Source organism: Kogia breviceps, chromosome 18 (genome assembly GCF_026419965.1).
Source record: "Kogia breviceps isolate mKogBre1 chromosome 18, mKogBre1 haplotype 1, whole genome shotgun sequence".
NCBI classification, from domain to species: Eukaryota; Metazoa; Chordata; class Mammalia; order Artiodactyla; family Physeteridae; genus Kogia; species Kogia breviceps.
Genome location: NC_081327.1, coordinates 23,196,518 through 23,210,866, shown reverse-complemented (window position 1 = coordinate 23,210,866; position 14,349 = coordinate 23,196,518). Strand labels below are relative to the sequence as shown.

The 14,349-nt window shown below is 36.4% G+C and overlaps 1 protein-coding gene across 7 annotated transcripts in view; it reads right to left on the bottom strand.

The window, feature by feature from the left end:
• Positions 1-14,349, bottom strand: part of PHKB (phosphorylase kinase regulatory subunit beta) — a 198,475-nt gene that overhangs the window by 93,937 nt on the left and 90,189 nt on the right. For all 7 annotated transcript variants that reach the window (XM_059045655.2, XM_059045656.2, XM_067018200.1 and 4 more), the window contains 4 exons: positions 7,590-7,685; positions 5,275-5,472; positions 2,766-2,823; positions 1,927-2,004 (listed from right to left, as the gene is read on the bottom strand). In XM_059045655.2, the coding sequence (XP_058901638.1) occupies positions 1,927-2,004; positions 2,766-2,823; positions 5,275-5,472; positions 7,590-7,685 (430 nt within the window). The remainder of the gene's footprint in view (positions 1-1,926; positions 2,005-2,765; positions 2,824-5,274; positions 5,473-7,589; positions 7,686-14,349) is intronic.

The window sequence follows — 14,349 nt, the reverse complement described above, 5'->3', positions numbered from 1 at the left end:
CCCATTTACCACTGCAACTAAAAGAATAAAATACCTAGGAATAAACCTACCTAAGGGGATAAAACACCTGTAAGCAGAAAACTAGAAGACACTGATTACAGAAATTAAAGATGATACAAATAGATGGAGAGATATACCATGTTCTTGGATTGGAAGAATCAGCATTGTGAAAATGACTCTACTACCCAAAGCAATCTACAGATTCAATGCAATCCCTATCAAACTACCAATGGCACTTTTCACAGAACTAGAACAAAAAATTTCACAATTTGTATGGAAACACAAAAGACCCGCAATAGCCATAGCAATCTTCAGAAAGAAAAACGGAGCTGGATGAATCAGGGTCCCTAACTTCAGACTATACTACTAAGCTACAGTAATCAAGGTAGTATGGTACTGGCACAAAAATGGAAATATAGATCAATGGAACAGAAAAGAAAGCCCAGAGATAAACCCACACACATATGGTCACCTTATCACTGATAAGGAGGCAAGAATATACAATGGAGAAAAGACAGCCTCTTCAATGAGTGGTGCTGGGAAAACTGGACAGCTACATGTAAAAGAATGAAATTAGAACACTCTCTAACACCATACACAAAAATAAGCTCAAAATGGATCAAAGACATAAATGTAAGGCCAGACACTTAGAGGAAAAAATAAGCTGAACACTCTCTGACATAAATCACAGCAAGATCCTTTTTGATCCACCTCCTAGAAAAATGGAAATATAAACAAAAATAAACAAATGGGACCTAATGAAACTTAAAATCTTTGGCACAGCAAAGGAAACCATAAACAAGACAAAAAGAGAACCCTCAGAATGGGAGAAAATATTTGCAAACTAAGCAACTGACAAAGGAGTAATCTCCAAAATATACAAGGAGCTCATGCAGCTTATTATCAAAAAAGCAAACAACCCAAATCAAAAATGGGCAGAAGACTTAAATAGACATTGCTCCAAAGCAGATATACAGATTACCAACAAACACATGAAAGAATGCCTAGGATCAGTAGTCATTAGAGAAATGCAAATCAAAACTACGAGGTAATACCTCATACCAGTCAGAATGGCCATCTTCAAAAAATCTACAAAGAATAAATGCTGGAGAGGGTATGGAGAAAAGGGAATCTTCATGCACTGTTGATGGAATATAAATTGATACAGCCACTACGGAAAACAGTATGGAGGTTCCTTAAAAAAACTAAAAATAGAACTACCCTATGACCCAGCAATCCCACTACTGGGCATATACCCTGAGAAAACTATAGTTCAAAAAGAATCATGTACCACAATTTTCACTGAAGCACTGTTTACAATAGCCAGGACATGGAAGCAACCTAAGTGTCTATCGACAGGTGAATGGATAAAGAAGATGTGGAACATATGTACAATGGAATATTACTCAGCCATAAAAAGAAATGAAATTGAGTTATTTGTAGTGAGGTGGAAGGACCTAGAGTCTGTCATACAGAGTGAAGTAAGTGAGAAAAAGAAAAACAAATACGGTATGCTAACACATATATATGGAGTGTAAAAAAAAAAAAAGGTTCTGATGAACCTAGGGGCAGGACAGGAATAAAGATGCAGATGTAGAGAATGGACTTGAGGACATGGGGAGGGTAAAGGGTAAGATGGGACAAAGTGAGAGACTCACATTTACATATATACACTACCAAATGTAAAATAGATACCTAGTGGGAAGCTGCTGCATAGCACAGGGAGATCAGCTCTGTGCTTTGTGACCACCTAGAAGGGTGGGATAGTGAGGGTGGGAGGGAGACGCAAGAGGGAGGGGATATATGTATACGTATAGCTGATTCAGTTTGTTATATAGCAGAAACTAACACAACATTGTAAAGCAATTACATTCCAATAAAGATGTAAAAAAAAAAAAAAAAAAAGGAAAAGCATTCCAACTACACCTTCTGTTGTGTGATGAAGTACTGGAGTCAGAAGATCCTGATATTCTTTTACTTGCTTGGGATTGCCTCTAAAAACACCTAAAATGTAAAATATAAAATCCAATAGCATTTGAGCTCAATAAGCACCACAGAAATTTTACCTTAGAAAAAAATTTACCCAACTGTAATTATTTTGGTATTTTTCTATGTAAATAATAAACATAAAATGGAAAAAGGTTATGCAAATAAATGCATATGATAGTTTTCCGGGAAACTGATTTGAGAAATGTTAGCATACAGAATTGAAAACTGAATTTTAATTGAAATTTCTCTATGCTTAAGTATAAATATTATAGACATTCACAATGTCACAAATTACAGTATTCATAAAAATTCTTCTTTGTAAATATGAAAATATATTTGTATCATTTTAAAAATACTTCAAAGTATTTTTAAAATCCTTTAAATGATGTAACATTAACTCAGAAAGCAGAAAAGTAGCATATAAAAATGCAGAGTAGGGCTTCCCTGGTGGCGCAGTGGTTGAGAGTCTGCCTGCTGATGCAGGGGACATGGGTTCGTGCCCCGGTCTGGGAAGATCCCACGTGCCGTGGAGCGGCTGTGCCCGTGAGCCATGGCCGCCGAGCCTGCGCGTCCGGAGCCTGTGCTCCGCAACGGGAGAGGCCACAACAGTGAGAGGCCCGCGTACCGCAAAAAAAATAAATAAATAAAAATGCAGAGTAGTTAACATCAATAAGTGCAGTCTATTTTGCTAGCTGAAAGGAGGCATATTTTATTTCTTTTCTTCTTTAAACTAGTTATATCCTACAGTTTAAATTTCAGGAGAAAAGTTCACTCACCATCAATCATCATGTAAAGGAAAAATATGGGAAATTCACATTCAATGCCATCAAATAGCTAAAACAGAAAATAAAATATTAACAATTTCACCAACAATAATTTAGAATATGTATATTAATTATATTAATTAGAACACTTACATCATTAGAATATACATACATAAAAATTTATTTATTGTAATAACAAAACTGGACTGATTTTATAAGTAGTTTCATTTTTCTTTAAAAATATTTTTCTCACATTCTTATTATTCAAAAGCTAATTCATTTAATCCATCAGAGAGCAGTCATTCATTCAATAAATATTTCCTAAGTATTTAGTAATCCCTGGCATCAGCTAGATAGAGGGCTATGAAGACAAAAAATAGAGAACCTGCTGTAGTGGGGAGACAGGCATGTAAATAAACAATTGCAGTATGTTACAAAATGTCTCTACATTGTATATATATCAAGCACCAAAGGCATGAAGCATCTGAGCCTGCCCAGGGCATCAGGAAAGGTTTTATAGGAAAGGAGATGCTTCAACTAATGCTTGATGGATTTCTCTGGAGAGAGAAGCTAAGGGAACTCCATACAGAGAAGACAACAGTACAAACTAGAAATGTATTAAAGAATGAAGTACGTTAAAGAAACTCACAGCAATTCAGTATTCCTGGAATAAGCAAGGAAGAAGCAGTGAAAGCTGAAGTCTAACAGGTGGGCCAGGACAGCCAGATCAGTGAGGGCCTGAGAAGTCACGCTGAGAGACAAAAACTTTGATCTGAAAGTGACAGGGTACCACTGAAGAGGATCAAATTTACTTGCTAGATGAACAGCTGGCAGTACTGAAGAGGGTTTTAGGATAAGAAATAAGGAGACCAACTGGAAGGCTGCTGGGAACAATCCAAAGAGAAAGGATGTTATCCTAAATCGATGTTTCTCAACTTCAGCACTATTGACATTTTGGGCCAAATAGTTCTTTGTTGTGGGTTTTGTCCTGTACACTGTGGGACAGTTAGTAGCATCCCTGGATTCTACCTTCCAGATGCCAGTAGCACCCACCAAGGTGTAACAACAAAAAATTTCTTCAAGTATCGTCAAATGTCCCCTGGGGAGCAAAATCATTCCTGGCTGTGGATCACTTGCCTAAATGAAGCAGTTAATAGAGACGAAGGGACAGTTTTTAAGATTTAAAGGTAGTTAAATTTGCCGGACTTGGTGAGTGACAAAGAAGGCTGAGTGAGAGGGAAGAGCCTAGGATGAATCTCAGGTTTGGGGCTTGGGCAGAAGGGTGGAAGGTTATCATAGGCAGACTGCAGTGCATGCTAGTGAGGATGTCCAAAAGGCAGCTGGATACGTGGTAGGGCACTCAGGGGTGGAAGTGTGAGTTAGGGATAGAGATGTGGGATTAACAGTGATTGCTAGAGCTATGACTGCATGAATAGCATGAAAAGAGAATAGGACTGAAGATGGATTCCAGGAGACAAGCAAAGGATAAAGGGAGGCAGAAGAAGAGGAACCTGCAAAGGAGACTAAGAAAGATAGTGAGAGAACTAACCAGAGACTTAAGAAGAGAATGAAGTCACAGAAAAAGAAGGAGAACCTCCCGAGAGAGGACTTACCTAAGACACTCAAATGCCAATGAGAGGTTCAGTGAAATAAAGTTAGAAAGGCATCCACAATGATCCAGTGACATAAACTGACTGAAGCCAACACAGCTACTGGGAAGTGCTGGGGACAGGAGCCAGATTATAAGGTAAAGGAGTGAGTAGGAGGCAAACAAGGAGCCACAACGAGAACACACCATGCTCTTCAGAAGTGTGACAACAAAGAGAGAGGCAAAGGGAGGCAGATAGGGAGGGGTTTGGGGTTTTTAAACATAATTTTCAACCTATCCCATTAAAGCAAAGTCTTCAGCAATGTGGATGGATGCTTACTTTTTGGGGGGGTGTTACAGTTTTCTGGGCAGCTTAGAAACAGCTAGAATAAACCTAGATATAGGATATGTATGTATATTTGAAATACAAAATCATTAAAACCAAATATTTAGAGGAGTATATTTCCGAGGGAAGTGTCTAAGTGAAACACAAAAAAGAGCATTTGCTTAAAGATTGAAAATTCAATCACAAATAGATATTTTCTATTATATTAGACAAATGGTATATCATAGGCAGGCAAAATACTGAAAGTGCAATAGAAAAATTACTCACCCAATGACTCAACATGGCCCAATGTGAGCAAATAGGCCTCAATAGCTAACACTTACCTAGTGCTTACTATGTGCCAATCACTGTTCTAAGCACTTTTATATATATTAACTAATTTAATTCTCAAAAAAACCTCACTAATAGTAGGTACTAACATTATTTTATCAATGAAGAATATTAAACACAGAGAGCTTAACTAACTTGCCCAAGGTCTGACAGCTAATAAGTGGCAGAGCCAGAATTCAAACCCAAGAAGTCTGCCTCCTGAATCAGTACTTTTGAACATTCTATTATGCTATCTGACATGGGATATTTTTTGATACCTTAATTTCAGCTGGTCTGTAGTAGCGTCTATTAGGATCTTCCAGTGATGTTCTATACCCATCTCTCAAGAAACGCTTAAATCCATATTTGCCTTTTAATTTTCTAACCACTTTATCAAGTGTCTGGCTAAACAGAACTTCATCATCCAAGGCAAATGCAGGATAACTGATGCAGGGGAGCAGGGCAGCATCTGTGTTCTGGGGGCAATAAGATAAAGAAGGGAAAGTAAGTGTCTGTAATCATATGACCAACACAGCCCAAAGAGAATCACAGAGATGAAAAGCCACTAAGGTTATTTAACTGACAGTGAGACTGCTGTGCTCCAAGGGACAGACAGATGTTTATATGGCATGGTTTAGTGAACCTTACAGAGGAGATAAAACTTCATTCAATGATAAGGAGTATTTCCAAGGTTCAACACTAGACTCAAACTTTAGTACATTATTTCAGTCATTGTGTACACCACTAATTAGTCATTACAACTAGTCTGTCATAACAATTTGTTTATAATAGTGAAAACCAGAAAACAACCTAAAGGTCCAACAATTAGCTGAGTAAATCAGCAGCTATTAAAATTTATATTATAGAATGTTTACTAATATGGAAACATGTCCATTCAAAGAAACAGGTTATCAAGCATTATAAACAATATTCCTCCAGTTTTGTAAAATAAAAATATTATATGTATACATAAAAATACATGGAAACATACAAACCCAAATGATGTCACCCTAAGATTATAACTGAATGGTGGAATAATGAGTGGATATATTTTTATTATTTGCTTATTTGTGGATTCTGTTTGTCTTTTATCATAATCTTGTATTACTTCTATAAAATAATCAAATTGTTCCATTTTGGGTGTTTCCTAAGAATAGAGCCACAAATAACCCCTAGAAAAATTTGCAATCAGGTATTACAGTCATTTAAGAGATTATCAGACAAAAGAAAAAGGTGAATCAAATGAGAGAAAAGAAATAAGGAAAGCAGTTTTATTCAAAAGAAATTTAAATTATGAAAAATATTCTTCTACAGTTCTAATACAGTAAGTCACCTCATATGAACGAATTCTGTTCTGTGAGCACGTTTGTAAGTCCAATTTGTTTGTAAGTACAACTAAGTTAGCCTAGGTACCTAACTAACACAATCCGCTATATAGTACTGTATTGTAATAGGCTGATAATACTTTTTATACAAATAATACATAAAAAACAAACATGAAAAATTAAGAAAACATTTTAAATCTTACAGTATAGTACCTTGAAAAGTACAGTAGTACAGTACAACAGCTGGCATACAGGGGCTGGTATCGAGTGAACAGGCAAGAAGAATTACTGACTGGAGGAGGGAGAGGAGGTGGAAGATGGTAGAGCTAATGAATCCTCAGCAATAGGAGATGGAGGGCAAGCTGCAATTGCACTCACAGGTTCTGGCTCTTTGGTGGATTAAATTCTATCTACCCTCTTGAAAAAACGGTCCAGTGATATCTGGGTAGTAGCTCTTTTTTTCTTGTCATAGATGACACGGTAGCAAGGGATTGCATTCTGAAAGGCTGCTGCAACCTTTGTGAACCATTCTACATTCGGGTCCTGTGCCTCAAAAACTAACAGTGCCTCCTCAAACAAAGGAAATCCCCTTGCCATTTCCTGTGTCATGAATCTCTTTGGTTCTTCAGTTACTTCTTCCTCTTGTCGCTCCACTCTCTCAATTATTTTCACTTTTGTTTCCATCATTATTGCTTGGCGCTTTTTAGCAGTACCAACTACATCACAGTTGCTTTTAAGCTTGCTTCCAGACATCCTGGGCTTGAAATAAAGATACTGTACTACTGTACTGTATACAGTACTGTACAGTAAAGTACACAAAAGCACGACCACTTGTAGAGGATGCACGCACGTGACAATGTACGCCAGACACGTGAACTAAATTATGTGATTGGACCTGGGAACGCACATTTGCGTCTTTGAAAGTTCGCAACTTGAAGGTTCGTGTGTAGGGGACTTACTGTATATAATATTCCATGACCAAAAAAACTTCATTTTGGCATGCTGTTGCTACTTCCCCAAAGAGAAAAAAATATATCTAGTTCTCTACTGCTCTATGAAAACTCAAAGGACAAAGCAACTTTCTCCACAGCTCTGCTCACTTCCTAAACATTGACCTCCCCAGGCCAGAGGAGTAAGTGGCAACATTCTCTCTTCTTATCTCTTCTGCCAACTTTTAACACTTTAGAGTATTTTCTTGGAAAAAGAAACAAAACTACATAACAATCATAAACAACAGTTCATATTAATTTATTATAAAAATATCTCACATGAGATCTTGATTCTCTGGGTAACAGTGAGCACAAAGTTTGCCGGTTGCGATTGTGGGCATCAAGATCCACAAATATAACTGACCAAGAACAGCCCTGGAATGAGAGAGAAAGAAAAATTTCCTAGATTAACATAAAAGAACTTGTAGAACATTGGGCAATTTGACTGAAATAAATTTCACATTATAAATCAATGTTACCTCAATTTACAAAAATAATAAAATTTTTTAAAAAGACAAGCAAAGAAAATTTCACAAAAATATTAACATTGGTTGCATTTGAGAGTGGCATTACAGAAGATTTTAATTTTTTAAATACTTTCAGTATTTCTCAAATTTCTTACAATAAACATTAATTTATAATCATAAAAAATAAATGTTATTTTTCCATTTTTCCGATTTTTCCTTAGTTTTCTTAAAAATCAAAATGTACAGATTACAAGATAACTAATAAAGGATATTTATTTTAATAAAAGTAAAAAATCATTTAGCTAATACTTCTGACAAGGAAATAAGAACTAATTTGGATTCACAAAATCTGAATTGTACAGTCCTAATAAAGAACGATCAAGCTACATGAATTTAGACATCTAGAATTACAGATATAAAAACTACTTGATTAAAATATGAAGACAGGAGAATCTCAAATAATAGTAATGTACATAATACTTGCTAATATTTATTATGTGTCAGGCACTGTGTTTTATGCTTCACATGGATTATCTCATTTAATCCCCTTATATAGATATTATTATACACATTTTACAGAAAAGGATGCTAAATCTTAGTATAACAGAGGCAAGGGTTCAAAATCAAGTCTGACACAGAAGACCACACCTTGAACACTATATTATGCAATTTCCCACACTAAAAATTATGTTTCAAGTAAGAACCAAAAACTTGAATAAAAAAAAAGTGTTAACAAAAAATGATAATTAGTCTGCTATCCAAGTTAAAAAAATTTATCAATACTATTTAGCCATTAGTGCTTTCCATTTTCAATAGCATAGTTTTTAAATAAACATGGCTTTGTTCTTTTACTGGGGAGCTAGATATTTTGAAAACACAGAGAATGAAATTGGAATATGACTGCTTCTATTACAAGAGAATACTCAGAAAAATACATGGGGAAAGGAAGAAGAACACCATCACAAATTTTATGTTGCTTCATTACCTTCTAAATCTCATACCAATTCTCATCAACATCAAAGATGCATTTGCCCTGAAGATAAAATACATTGACTGAAATTCAAAATCTAGAAGTACCAGGCCCTAGATCCAAACATCATACTCATTCTGTATATTTTTCCTGTTAACCCATGTTCATGCATGAATATTAGCTCATAAAACAGAACTTCTCATTCATAATATTATTTCTTAAATTTCTTTTAACTCTGACAATATGTGAACAAGGAATGAGTGAGGCTGTCTCTCAACCAGATCGATTCTAAACAGTCTTTCTATTATTTGAAAGTCCCTACTTCTCATCTGTACTCACAAAATTGAGCCCAACAAACCTTCATGCAGTAGCTGCCAATGTCAGAATAATGTGCCCTCTGCTTTGAGTAAAACAAGACAGAACATGACCTCTCCTCTCAAGGAGCTGACCCAGGTGATATACAGTCCTAAATGAGATAAATATTAAACAAAACAAAAAGACTGCACGTGGCAATACATGACTATGTACCAGGTGAGTAGTTTAGATGAAAGAATAATTATAAGCCTCTAAAGTTAACAGGAGGAAAACAAAATAGGGACCTTGTGGTACTTCATGGAGAAGGTGAGGACCAGAACCAGGATCTGAATTTTGGGGGCAGGGGGAGCAAGTAGAGTGGTTGGAACAAGACAGCAAAGAAATGAATGTGTATGTGATGTTGGGAGCCAATGAATACACAAAATTACAGGACTTATAATTTACCCTTAGGCTGAAGATTAATAAAGTTAATTACACGTCAAATCAGTCTGCCTTGAATTTAATTTTTTAAAACATACAACAATCTAAGTAGGATAATTTATAAACAATGAAGTGAAATGGCAAATTTGGTAATTCACGCCATTATTTGATTCATATGAACAGCCAACTTCTATTTTCTAGCCACAAATAAATCGCTTATATAGATTCACCAAAGTATTTGTTGAGGTCCCCTCCTCTGCCAGCCTCTAAGAAACAGGCACAAAAGGAAAAATTAATCTCATAATGCTATCATATTTTAACCCTAAGATCAAGGGCTAATAAACTATATTGTCTGACTGTCATCTTAAAAAATATACCATGTTTTAGGTATATGGCCCGGACTTACAGAAGAATAAAATTCACCCAAGGCCATGGACAGCTATTCCTATTCAGAAGCAAATTTTTTAAAACGTCATCAAGGAGACCTACATATGGAATTCATTATCACCTACTTTAAATTATCAGACACGTTAATTTTAGGCCTGCAAGTTTCAAAGGAAGCTAGACATGTCTGCATCGCTTTGAACACTCTGCATAATATGAGAAATCTTTCTAGTCATCACCTTTTAGATTCTGGCCTCAGCTCATTTGTCAGTATCTTGATTTCTCCAATTAAAGGCAGGAATAAGGAAAGATGTTTTATGTGTATATGTCACTCCAGAATACCTTATTAACTTTGGATATTTTATTTTCATCTTTCACTTCCTGAAATTGTCATAACTTTGTCATAATATCTTGACTCCAGGGCTTCCCTGGTGGCGCAGTGGTTGAGAATCCGCCTGCTGATGCAGGGGACACGGGTTCGTGCCCCGGTCCGGGAAGATCCCACATACCATGGAGCGGCTGGGCCCGTGAGCCATGGCCGGTGAGCCTGCGCGTCCGGAGCCTGCGCTCCGCAAAGGGAGAGGTCACAACAGTGAGAGGCCCGCGTACCACAAAAAAATATATATATATATCTTGACTCCATCTAAAGAGCACAGATACGAATGACAGTTCAAACTTTACTCCCAAACTGAGTTTCTGTAATTGTTTTCTAGTATACACATTACAAGATGATTCAACCTGACTTGAGTTCCAATGAAGGGGAAGAGCTGCACTGAACCATCTACCTGGGCCTCCATGACCATAACAAACACTTTTGAGATGGTATCTATGGCCAAGGGTAACATCTATGACTCAGACAGGCTGGCACCTGGGACCTGGGACCCTTAGCTGCAGTGCTTGCACCTGGACAAATGTCTCCTCGAGCAACAAAATACTAAGAAACTATAAAGGACTAAAACTAACTGTGTGCATGCGCAGCTGGGCTGGGCAAATTATGGACAAGATACAAAGAGACCAAAAACCCAACAGCCACTTCTGAAGAGCTGGAAGCAAAAGCAAGGTACTGTGCATGCCCCCTGCACACAACACCACCTAAGGGGTGGGCAAACCACCTAAGGCACCTCTCCAGCCTGACCCCTGGACGCATCCCTACCCTCACCCCATATGAAGAACCAGTTTGCCCTCCCACCCAGCAAGCAAGCGAGTGAGCAAGGGAACCTGTTACTTGTTCTCTCTCCCCTCTGCTGCAGCAGGGCCCCCAATAAAACCTTGCCTGAATTTCTTGTCTGGCCTCTGATCAATTCCTATTGATTAAGGAGGCCAAGAACCCTGGGAGGTAACATGACCGTAAGTCGATCTCTTTAGTCTCAATTCAAAGTGAAATTATTTGAAGGATTGCCCAGGCCTTTCTTTTCCTCTTTAGACTTTTCTCTGAACCTGAGCTAATGGGCTTACTACCCTCATCTAGCATCAAAGAATAAAACAAGATGAAACTGATCAGTATATCTATTGTGTCAATACTATACATGACCTCTTCTGTTCTTCTGGAAACAAAAAAACAGCACCATGATCAGGACACTTTCTTACCTAGTCCAGCATTAGGCTGTCCTATAGCTCTGTGAGCAAGCCTAGAGACATATTCTGCAGAAACGATACTTGCTGGTGGGAATTACCCCTCTACACCATGCTGTAGTGGCAGTGGCCTGTAAATAGCCAACTTTTACTTACTGACCCAACAGCAGCTTCCAGTAGCCCTCACTAGAGGAAATCCTACTCACATATTGTTAAAGGGGTTTCAAACTACAGAGAGAGATGAACCTGAGTGTTAATTCTCAGGGTTTTAGAAGAGTAGAGCTGAGACTCAGACCCAGGAATCACAAAACTGTTGCTGATGTCTGTGACATGTGCTAACTATAAATTATGATTTATTTAAGTATTATCAAATATTTATATATCACTATATATATTTATAAATCACTATGTATATTGTCGAGTATTACAATATACACACACAGATATAGATATATATATATATACATATACACACACACACACAGAAAATATTTGAAACCATGATGAAGTGATTCTCATATTAAGGATTATATGAGTATGTTTCTAAATGCCCTAAATTAGCCTTTATTATAAAGTTATTTTAAAAATTAAGCCACTTGATCAAATTTTCTTCTTAGATATTTTCTCCCAAACAAAAATATGTTTTGAAAATAGTTTTGAAGTGAAGATTTAAATGATGAGTCCTTTTTCTTTAATAATAAGGCAAGTCTAACAATTTAAAAAAATAAGAAAGGAAGTACAGGAACACACAATAACCAAAGCTAAAGGTTTATTCCACCCAACAATTCCCCATAAAAATAAACTTTTGTCTTATACACCAAAGCACATAAAGGGCAAAAGTTCAACAAGTGGAAACCTCTTTCAGAAAGATCAATAATGAAGAAGAAAATGGTGTGGTCAAAAGGTACAAACTTCCAGTAAGTCCCAGGGATGTAATGTATAGCATATGTTTGAAAAGTTGCTAAGAGAGTAGGTCTTAAGAAAAAAAAGTTGTAACTATGTGTGGTAATAGATGTTAACTAGACTTACTGTGGTGATCACTTCATAATATATACAAATATCAAATCATTACCTTGTATACCTAAAACTAATACAATGTTGTTTCTTTTAAGTAAAAATAACAAAAACGTGTATAAATTTTAGCCTTAATATGCATGGATCACTCAAACTAAGACAAATTTTTAACTTGTGATATTCACTGAAGAGAATTATATACAATGTTTCTTTTTTAAAACAAAACAAATAAATTCACCCATTTCTCCTACCTCCCACATCCTACCTCAGGCAACCACCAATCTGTTCCCTGTATCTGAGGTTTTGATTTTTTTTAAAGATTCCACGTATAAGAGAGATCATACAGTATTTGTCTTTCTCTGTCTGTCTTATTTCACTTAGCATATTTTACTTAGCACCTAGCATAATGCCCTTAAGGTCCATCTATGTTGTCACAAATGGTAAGATTTCACTCCTTTTTATGACTGAATAATATTCCATTGTATGTATGCATATACCACAATTTCTTTATCCATTCCTCCATTAATGGATACTTAGGTTGTTTCCATATTGTGGCTATTATAAATAATGCAGCAATGAATCTGTATATTTTTTTCAGTATTATGGACATTTCAACAATGTTAATTCTTCCAACTCATGAGCATGAAACATTTTTCCATTTATTTGTGTCTTCAATTTCTCTCATCAATTTCTTTTAGTTTTTAGTGTGCAAGTCTTTCACCTCTTTGATTAAATTTATTCCTAGGTATCTTGTTCTTTTTGATGCAATTGTAAATGGAATTGTATTCTTAATTTCTCTTTGACAGTTCACTATTAGTGTATAGAAATGCAACAGATTTTTGTGTATTGATTTGTATCCTGCAACTTTACTGAATTTGCTTATTAGTTCTTTAACAGTTTTCTGATGGAGTCTTTAGTGTTTTCTATATATAATATGTATATTTGCCATATGCAAATCATGACAGTTTTACTTCTTCCTTTCTAATTTTGGATGCCTTTTGTTTCTTTTTCTTACCTAATTTATCTGGCTAAGACTTCCTATCTGGCTAAGACTAGCTAATACTATGTTGAATAAAAGTGGCAAGAGTGGGCATTATATTAGTGAAACTAATATAATGTTATATGTCAACGACATCTCAATAAAAAATTAAACTAAATTTAATTTTAAAAAGAAGAAAATGGGTTAAGAGTTTTCAAAGATAATACACAGCTTTTACCACTAAAGGTAGAAAGCATTTAAGATCCAAGATTTCCTGTACTAATATCTTATATTCCAGATTCATTACCAAGTGCCTTTGGTTTAATTCCTCGCTCTGCCTCTCTGTTATGTAACCTATGAAAATCCACCTCAACTCTATTCATTTTGAGAGAAGGGCCCTTCCAGCCCTAAAGATCTATGACTCTCTGAGTTGCCACCAACCCAGGATGCACTTTTTTTCAAAGCTCTAAATTAATTAAGTTAAAGATACATGATCAGGTCTTCCAAAACACTGTATCAATAGTCTTCAGAAATAATTGAGAATACTCATTAGACCTGAAATCCCTCAAGTCTTGAGGATGTTTCTTTAGGTCTTCACTTGAAAAAAAAAAAATCATCTTTCTTTATCTCAGTTCTTTCTCCGGCCACTGACTTTGTTTTTCTTTTTTTTTTGGCTGCAGTTGGGTATTTGATGCTGCACTCAAGCTTTCTCTAGTTGCGGTAAGCGGGGACTACTCTTCGTTGCGGTGCACGGGCTTCTCATTGTGGTGGCTTCTCTTGTTGTAGAGCACAGGCTCTAGTGTGCTGGCTTCAGTAGTTGTGGCTCGCGAGCTCTACAGCACAGGCTCAGTAGTTGTGGAGTTTGGGCTTAGGTGCTCCGTAGCATGTGGGATTTTCCCAGACCAGGGCTCGAACCCA